The 9,901-nt window shown below is 55.6% G+C and overlaps 1 protein-coding gene across 1 annotated transcript; it reads right to left on the reverse strand.

Moving 5' to 3' along the window:
• Window positions 1-7,196: 7,196 nt before the first annotated feature.
• On the reverse strand, window positions 7,197-9,298 carry CHST14 (carbohydrate sulfotransferase 14). The gene has a single exon (XM_036839344.1). It carries the CDS (start codon window positions 9,121-9,123, stop codon window positions 7,993-7,995), a length of 1,131 nt encoding a protein of 376 aa, XP_036695239.1. The 5' UTR covers window positions 9,124-9,298; the 3' UTR covers window positions 7,197-7,992.
• Between the last annotated feature and the right edge of the window lie 603 nt (window positions 9,299-9,901).

Genomic DNA, 9,901 nt, shown 5'->3' on the forward strand with positions numbered 1-9,901 from the left:
CTCCACAAAGTAGAGAAGGTAACAAGTGAGGAAACTGAGAGAGAAGGGACTTGCTCCAGATCATCAGAGGCATGTGGCACAGTCTGGAATGTAGGAATCGGGTCACTCTGTGTCCTTAAGGGACTCCCTCCCAAATAACCATTGGAGGCTGTGACCCACCTCCTCTGGAAGCCTAAATGGGTTAGGAACAAATGAACACGGCCCCCTTTCACCTCTGCTTTAGGGAAGCCATTTGACTGTCGAAAGTTCCTCCCTTTGGGGAATTCACATGGTCACGCTTTGACTCCTAGGCTCCTCTCTTGGTTTTACTTTTCATGACATCTGTCTCTCACCTATGTTCCTGCCAGTCTGGGTGGCACCCCTTCCCTCCTATATCTCAGCAAGCCCAGGACCTAGCCCTGCCTCAGCTGTTTCCTCCATCTCCCAAACCTGTGCTATTGCTTCCTTAGTGGAACATCTCTCCTTCCTTCCAGGCTTCTCGTTTTAAGAAGCAATATGCTAACCACCAGATAAATGTTCACTGTGATTCTTGATTTCTCTTCCTACAGAAGTTCTTCTTCCTCTATTCCCCTTGCTGCCCATCTATCCATCCATGTACTTCCTCATCCATCCTTCCATCCATCCATCCATCCAACTACTTATCCATTTAGCCATTCATCCTCCCATTCATATATGTACACACACACACACACTTACACATCTATCCATCCATCCATCCCTCCATCCATCCATCCATCCATCCATCCATTCATACATCCATGTATTCATCCATCTATGTATTCATCCATCTAATCATCTGACCTTCCACTTATTCAACCTTTATTGAGCACCTACGATGTGCTACAAATACAAAGAGAAACAAAGTCTGGCCCTTGTCTTTGGGAAACTCCCGGCCTATAGGGCAGGGGTAGACAAGTATCACCATGGGTTGAAAGCTCTCCTAGAAGTATGTACTAGGGACCATGGGACTTCAGAGGAGGAAGGGGCTAACTGGCCAGTGGCTGAGAAAAGCCTCAGGCAGGGCCAGGCATCTGAGCTGTGACTCTGGGTCCCCTTCTTCGTTCTGTTCTTCCTCTGTGCCCATCGTTCCCCCAGTCCTCCATCTAGTCATTTTGTTATCTGTATGTGCTTGGGCTGAGGGCAGTCTCAGTGGACAAAAATCGAAGACTCCTCCCCCAAAGTTGCACAGGTGCTGGCTTTTCCCTCCTGGCTTTCCTTCTTTAGTTAGGCCAGTCTTCCGTTTCATCTATCAGAGCAGCTCTCTTTTTATCTCTGGACACTTGCACTTAGGCAGCAGGAGACAACCCCCCCCCCCACCACCACCTTCCAGGGGACGAGCCTGCCACTGAATCCAGCAGTTTCTGTAGAAGAGGCTCATTATAGCTTCTCTCACTGGGAGGCGGGGAGGGGTGTGTGTGTGAGGGAGGCATACCTGGATTTCCAGGGATCAGCTGGCGCCCAGTTTGGCTTAGCTCCTCAACCGGAAAGCCTTGCCCCATTCCCGCCACCCCTGCCTAGCCAAACCCGCTGTTCTTGGGCCTTCCTCCAGGGAGCCTGTGGCCCTCAGCAGCACTCAGGGGCCAGCCTGAACCCCGGCTCCCATGGACTCCTCTGTTCTGATGGCCCCTCTGGCCACAGTGCCTGGACTCTTGGGACTCTGCTGGGGCTCTGGTGGGGGTCTCAGGGGCAGCTCAACTCGCCAGGGCTGCAGATGGAGAAATGATCCAGTGGATACTTGATGACTTCCTGCCCCTTGGGCTGCTGTGAGATTGAAACCTGGCTCCCTCTATCTGCAAACAGTCACTGAAGTAGTGGCCCAGCAGGTCTCGGGGCACGGCAGGGCCAGTGGTAGGAGTAATACAACAGGTTTCTCCTTCCTGAGCTCCTCAAGCCCCTCATGTCTTTCTGTCCCCCAAGCCCCACCCAAAGGCTGAGGCTGGCAAAGCTTTCCTGCTGGAGGGTTGAGGGGCAGAAGAAGACCTGGCGTGACCTTGGTCCTCCTTATCTCCTCACAATGGCACAATCAGGACTAATGCTGTGATTCTCTTTGTTTCTGTGGGGACTCCTCTGCAGAGGGGTCCAGGACCAGGCAGTATGAAGAGCTCAGCAGGGGGATTCTGCAGAACACCTGGTGCTCCTGGGCATGAAGATCCCTAGAAGCTCCCTTTAGGGGAATTTTGCTTCCCTCTCAGGCTGCCCCTGGCATTTAAGTCCAGCTGGATGATCATGTTGGGAGGAAGCCTAGACTGTATCCCCTGGGAAGTCTGGGGCTCCAGCAGTCAGACTCAGTTTTTGGGTGAATCTGCTCTCAGCTGAAAGGATGTGAGCCTATGAGAGATGGGAGCTAAGCTAAGGTGATCATCAATATCCACCCAATTCATGACAGTGACACAAACCAAAGGTAATCAAAACCTGCAGTGAGTTGGGTAAACTGCAAAGAAAACATCCTGAAAATTACAGTATGGGCATTTGGGCATGATGATGGCACATGTCTTCCAAAGCCCAGAAGAAGAGCCGGGCCAGCAGTCCTGCTATAAAGCCAAGGAATGGCCATGGGGAAGAGTTTAGTTCAAGATCCCCCAGACATCTAGAGGCTCTTGCTAGGCCAACAGCTGTTTTCTGTTTGTTGAAAAGGTCGTTATGTCAACAGAACCTATGGGGACCAGTGCCCGTAAGCTGGAGTAGCCAAGCTGGGTCTGTGAGGCAGCTGGGGAGGTGCCCTGCTCACATCTCCTTTCAAGAGAACCTGCTGTGAGAAGTGTAATTGGCTGATAGTCCCCAGGCGTTGCACCTTTCAGTCTGCTTCAATGTTCAGGTCCCCCCATTTCTGCCCAGTGGAGGACTCCTCCAATAGGCAACCTTTGCCACTAGCCTTGCTGAGATTTTCTTAGAACTGCACTGTAATCTGAGACTCTTCCCACCTGATTCTTCCTTCCCGCTCTCCTTTCACAAGTGTCAGGAGACACTTCCTGCCTATTCCTGCTCCCTTCCCCCTTTATCCTTCACAGCTGTTTTCTCCTATAATTCTCTTTTATTTTATTTTATTTTTGGCTGCGTTGGGTCTTCGTTGCTGCGCAGGGGCTTTCTCTAGTTGTGGTGAGCGGGGGCTACTCTTCGTTGTGGAGCACCGCCTCTAGGCTGCATGGGCTTCAGTAGTTGTGGCACGCGGGCTCAGTATTTGTGGCTCATGGGCTCTAGAGCTCAGGCTCAGTAGTTGTGGCGCACGGGCTTAGTTGCTCTGCAGCATGTGGGATCTTCTCGGACCAGGGCTTGAACCTGTGTCCCCTGCATTGGCAGGTGGAGTCTTAACCACTGCGCCACCAGGGAAGCCCCTCTCCTGTAAATCTCTTGCACGTCTAATTCTGCCTTGGCATCTGCTTCTTGGAAGACCCGAACTGAACATCTACTATATTCATGGTCTAGGGCTTCCCTGGTGGCGCAGTGGTCGAGAATCCGCCTGCCAATGAAGGGGACACGGGTTCGATCCCTGGTCCGGCAAGATCCCGCATGCCGCAGAGCAACTAAGCCCGTGAGCCACAACTACTGAGCCTGTGCTCTAGAGCCCGTGAGCCACAACTACTGAGCCTGTGTGCCGCAAGTACTGAAGCCCGCGCACCTAGAGCCCGTGCTCCACAACGAGAGAAGCCACCGCAATAAGAAGCCCGCACACTACAACGAAGAGTAGACTCTGCTCGCCGCAACTAGAGAAAGTCCGTGCGCGGCAACAAAGACCCAACACAGCCAAAAATAAATAAATAAAATAAATAAATTAAAAAAAAAGAGAAAGAAACAGAAATACTATATTCATGGTCTGGATCTACTGGAAAGTAGAGTCTCAGGGTGGGCAAATCTGGAGAATTTTATAATAGCTGGAGAGGTCTGTGGAGTGTTGGGAAAGAGGGTTGGAGAAGGACACAAAAATTAGAGAAAATGAACACAATGCTTATCAGCAAATGCAATGAGCTGGATAATTCGTGATGCATTCGACGGAGCTGGATTTTCATCTCAACGCCACCACCTCTTTGGGCAAGTCACTTAGGATTACTTTCTTCATCTATAAAATGGGAATACTTTTACTTACCTTGCTGGGTTGTTGTAAGAAGGAAGAGGATGATGCGTGTAAAGTACTTCACAGCACGGCTGGCACAGGTGCTCTCAATTCAGAGTACCTATCGTTAATTCTTATTTCCCTTTAGGAAGAGAAAGAATGTCTTTCCTCTTGTTTGAAGCCAGGCAGGGACTGGTTCGATAAATAAAAGCACTGGATCCATCCTGGGAGGGGGCCCGCCGGCTTGGTCCCCTTTCAGCCTCTGGGAAAGGGGAGGGCTCTGTATTTGCCCAGAGGGCAGGTCAGCGACTCCACTTGGACCTTGTTGCTTCCTGCAGAGGGTCCGTGCGGTGGGTGTGGGACAGAGGTGGGAGGGGGAAGGGGAGGGGAAAGGACCTTAGAATCTAAGGGGAGGTGGTCTCTGGGCAGTAGCTTCAGACGCCATGGAAGATGGACCAGAAGTGGAGCCTGGAGGTGGAGTCAGGACCCAGACCTGGAGGGCCGGGCCCCTCTGGGCTCCTCCCCTCTCCTTGTTCATCACCCTCAGCTGAGAGAAGTTAAGCTGCTAGCCTCATCCCCCTTGCCCAGGAGGACTCAGTTGTCTGGGGACTTCTTCTTCAGAGTCACCAGGCAGTGGCGTAGGGCTTGGCTTCATGTGGGGATGAGGGCAGACCCAGTGAAAGGGAGAATCCCAAGAAGAAACAGCCCAGGCGTCTAGTCCCGAGAGTGCCCTTGCCCTGCTCCTGGTGACCCAGAGCCTGTCACACACCCCCAGCTCTGGCCCGGGTGCCCACTGTAAGGCAAGCCCCACTAGGGCTAGCTGGACCCGCACAACTCTCTGCCACCTCCGTGGCAGCTTCTTTTAAGAAGTCCGTTTTCCTGAAAGGAAAGGTAGATGACAAATTAAGTTCCTCAGGGGCTGATTCGAGGGAGAAGAACGATGGTAGGTGGCAGTTCACCTCAGGAGGCCCTGTCCCTCTTACCTCAGACCTTCCTCCCCACACCACAGGTGTCTGGTTCTGGCTGTCAGGATGCTCTGTGGCCTGGCACCCTTTTCCGCCTGGCAGAGAGTAGCCAAGGAGCTAACCACATCAAGGACTTCATCTGTCTCCCACTCCTCCAGGGCAGGGACTGGTAAATGTCAGCTGAGCTGAATTGGGTTCTCTGCAAATGAAGGAATGAAAGAACTGCAGAGGGAGAATGTGTGCAAACACCCCTAAATCCACCCCCATTCACCCTTCTCACCCTTCATCTTCCTTAACCTTCCCATCCCCTCTTCTCTCTCCCCCCACCTTCCATAATCTCTCTCTCTGTCTCCTCTCTCTCTCGGTCACTCTCCACATCACCCCCCCATCCCCATAATCTGGGAGGCACACGGACCTGGGTTGCACCTGCTCCCATAATTGGGAGGCACACAGACCTGGGTGGGACTTCGGGCAGGATACTTAACTCTCTCTGTGCCAGTTTCCACGTCTGTAAAACAGGATAGCACCTGTGGAACCGGGCTGTTGTGAGGTTGAAAGGAGATGAAACAGACACAGCAGCTGGGCTCCAGGCTGCAGGGCCTTGGGAGGGGGACTGAGTAGCTGCTATGGGTCCGGAGTGGCAGTTCCCAGCCAAGGAGGAAGAAGCTGGGGGTGGGAGGCTCCTGAGGGGCCAGAAGCTCAGAGAAGATCTGACTGGTTAGCAGAGGAAGTGGGTCATGGGTCAGAGGAGCCCTGCCCAGAGGCAGCTCCGGTCTCCAATGCTGGGTGGACGCAGTGTCCTGGTTTCTCCCTTGTCCCCACAGGTCTCTGAGGGATCAGGTGTTCAACTAGCACTTCAGAGAACACCTATTGAGCCAGCTGCTGGGATGGGCCCTTTAACTCATTTTGTCTTCATTCTCACAGTGATCTACATAAGATAGGCATTATTATTCCCACGATACAGAGGAACACGTGGAGGCTCCGAGAGATAGGCAGCTGGTGAGGAGTAGAGGTGGGACTTGATCGGTCCAGATGACTCCAAGCACAGTGCCGTCTGTCCTGCAGCAAGATGTACACCTTGGTTCTGTTGGGTCATCGACCTCCTGCCAGCCCCTCGGGCTAGCTTCTGGGAATGTCACGTGAACAGGACAGACACGGTCTCAACTTTTCACAATTCACATTCTTGGTGGGAGAGACTGACAAGTAACTGGACAGATACAGCAGCGCATGGTAGGTGCTATCTGAGGTGAAATCCCCAGGGCCAAATGTGAAATCCCAGAACCTGAGGATCAGGTCCTGTACAGGGGATCAGTTAAGGCCTCCTGGGGAGTCATGGCAGAGAAACACGAGTGCCTATAGGAGCCCCCTCCCCCAAATTTGGGGGATATGGTTGGTTTACTCCTCCAAAGTCAGGCCAATAGCAAGGCTAGGTATAAGTAACATTGGCAAGGAGGCTCTTCCCACCTCCGTCCCTCACCCCCTTGGGCACCACTTCTCACCACAGCCCCAGGTCCCCGAAGTACAGCAGTTCCCACTGGGGATGTATGAGATAGGACTAACAGAGAAAAGCCAGCTCTGACCTTGAATCTCTCCCATGGGCATGGCTGGCCCAGCCTCCTATTCTCCATCCCCTGGTGGGTCTGGGATCTCTGGAGAGCAGTGGGGAACGGGTCACACTGAGGCCTGTCCTCTGCTACCCTGACTGTATTCCTCCCACATTGCCCACAACTTCCTCTGAATCTAAGTCAGCAAAAGCCCGCCCCTCACTCAACCTCCTTGCCTTCCTTATAATTCTCAATGCCAGGAATAACCTCCCCTTGTTCACACAATGATCCCCTTTTTCATCTGAGGGCCTCCTCCGTCAAGTATTCCTACCTAAGAGGAGGTATATCTCTTACTTAGCTTCAGGGAATAATCGTGTAGACGTGCTCTAGACCTGGAGCCATTCCTAATGGGGCTTGCCCTTTGGTGGCATCCCAGAAGCTGAGTCAGTGATCCGGTATGGCTTATGGGAAGCTCCCAAAGGCTCCATGGTATGACGATGGCCCACTGCACTAGCCCTAGCAAGTTACAGCTTATCTTACTTTCTCTACCTTCAAGCTCCCTCTCCTGACCTGGGGAAAGAGACATAGGGGGACTTGGTGGACACACAGGAGCTCAGAGGGAGAATCAGAGATGTTGACTTTGTATACAAAATGGCTTTATTAAAAATTCAGCTATTAGGAAAACAAAGCCTTCTCAAAGGTTCTATCAAAAAGTACAAATTTTAAATAAATGCATCAGAAAAGTGGCAGCCAGATACACAAGCCACAGTCACTATCCTGGGGGACGGGAGAGAGTGCCCAGAGTCCCAAGAAGAGGCTGGGCACAGGGGTCTTTGGATGCTGCAGGGCCAGGTCCTGGAAGGGCCCTTTCAGTTTTCCTTTCCTTGGAAAAAAGGGAAAGAACCCGGCAAGTGTAGGAAATTCTAAGTCTGAAGAGGAAAGATACAAAAGTCATTTATAAGGCACGACTGCTGACTCCAGCCCTGAGGCACATGGAGTGGATGAATGGGTGATCAGAGCCACAGGGTCCCCCGCTGTGGTCATCTCCTGATGGTTGCCTCCTCTGGGTTTGGCTACAGGTTAAGTTAAGGTGGCTCAAGTGGACTGCACAATCCCTGCAGGCAGGGCCGTGGAGCCAGTCTTGAGAAGAGATGCGTTGCTACACTAGCAAACTGGTATCTAGCCCTGCCAGGGCAAGAAGGATCACACTGGCTCCCAAGAAATCCCCCTATGGAGAGCACCAGGCCACCTGTCCAACCCTGGCCTCTGAACCACTGTGTGTACCCACCCTGGACGAGGAACTTCCAAGGGCAATTCTTTCCACCTAGGCATCTGGAGAAGCCCCAGGCCCCAGAGCCAGGGTTTCTCTGTATGGCAACACAGAAGGGGGCACTGTCAAAACCAATCCCCAACAACTGCTGGCTCACACCCATGGTCACTTATGACAGGCCTCCCTGGTGATGTTAGGCAGTGGGTAGGCAAAGAGGGAGAAGTCCAGGATATACTTAGGCAGCACGTCCTGCAGCAAGGCCCGTGGGGCACTGCACAGGTGGTAGTGCAGGCTTTCGGGGCTGGCCGGCCGGTACCAGGCCTGGCGAGCTGGGAATCGGACATGGGGCGGTGCCCGCACCCACTCCAGCACCTGGTTGGCATCTGCCTCCAGTCTCTCATAGGAGCCCACAAAGTCGTAGCGCACGGCACAAGGCTGGCACAGGTGGTACACGGGCATCCAATGCTCGTTCATGCGCTCAGGGTCCTCGTCCACCAGGTATCTCAGGAACTCGGGGAAGGTGACATCGTCCCCGGCAGGGCTGGGCCCCGCTCCAGCCCTGTACCGCCTCACTATCTCAGCCCCATAGCGCTGCTGGTACTCTCGGATCTCGCCAAACTTGTTGCGGTAAGCAGAGAGAAGGCGTTCCAAGGGGTCCCGCACAAACAGGAACTTGAAGTAATGCTGCAGGCGGTAGCGAATCTCATCAGGCCTTAGGTCTGCCAGGAACACCAGGTCGCTGCGGTGGTCCATCTTCAGGCGGACGTCCACGTTGTCCAGGACGCCCGCCAGCACCTTCAGCACCCGCTTCCAGTTCGAGCAGGCCACCTTGGGCACGTAGCAGTAGAGGAAGCGGTAGCGGTCATTCACGAGGATGTGGCGCAGCAGGGTGCGCCGCTGCCCCACCGGCAAGTCCCAGGGGTCCCGGGGCATGCCTGGTTGTCCGCACACTGCCCGCAAGGTCCGGTTACGGACGTCCTGCCTCACCTGTAAGTCCGAGTCCCCCGCATCCAGGGACAGCCTCCCAGGCCTGGGGACCGTCCCACGCCAGACCGCGTCCTCGCGGTTGGGAGGGTGCAGGGGAAGGGGCTTCATCTCGGCCAGGATGCCACGCTCGATCATAAGCAGCAGCCCGCTGGAGGCCACGATAACCGCGAACATCAGCATGGACGGCAGCAGCAAGGGCGGCCCGCCCAGCCCGGCCCGGGCCCTGCCCAGGGGGGCCCGCCTCAGCGCCCGGCCCAGGGGCTCGGCGCCATTTGGGGCCGCCAGCGGGGTCAGCGGGCGGGGGAACATCGTGCTCCCGGGGCGGGGGCCTGCGCTGGCCCGGCCGATCCGAAGGCTGCCCGAGAGGCGGGCTCGGGCTGGGGGCGGGCCCGAGGGCTTGGGCCCGCGGAGCCGGGAGGGGGTAGGGGAGCGGAGCGCTGGCGGGAGGCCCCGGCGCGCGCGGGGGTGGCCGACTCCCGGGCTGCGGCGCCGGAGCGGGCGGCGGGCAGCGGGCGGGCGCGGCGAGGGACCTGGGCCGGATGTCCCGCCCGGCCGCTCTCCGCCCCCGGCCCCGCCGTGACACAGGCGCGGGGGCGGGCCCAGGCCGGGGGCGTGGAGAGGGGCGGACGCCCCTGCAGCGAGGGGGCTGGGAGGGCGCGTGCGGACCCCCACCCTGGAGAGGGCGCCTGAGCTAGGGCCGTCCTAGTCCTCCGGGCTTCGGGTTCAAAAGCTGCCGAGGCCCCGAAGGCAGGAAAGACCCAGGCCGCGGTTCCCTCTCCCGCGCAGCGCGTGCCCTCAGGGAGCTGGAAGGAGAGGACCTGCACGCAACGCCCTGCCGCACACTCTGGCCCGGCCGAGCCCTTACTCCAACAGCGGGTCTGGAGGCAAGGGGCTTCCGCAGTGCTCTCCACCGACTCCCAAATTTGAGTCCCAAATTTCTGGAGGTCTTAATTGCTGGAAGCAGAGTCCCCAGTGTGCTCCTCCTACCCGCCGTGTCCTGGCCACTCCAATAAAGAGGAACTAGACAGACGGTCAGGCACTGACAATGGCTCAGCTCTATGGTGACCCTTAGATTTAAGACAGTACC

The sequence above is a fragment of the Balaenoptera musculus genome, chromosome 2 (assembly GCF_009873245.2).
Source record: "Balaenoptera musculus isolate JJ_BM4_2016_0621 chromosome 2, mBalMus1.pri.v3, whole genome shotgun sequence".
NCBI classification, from domain to species: domain Eukaryota; kingdom Metazoa; phylum Chordata; class Mammalia; order Artiodactyla; family Balaenopteridae; genus Balaenoptera; species Balaenoptera musculus.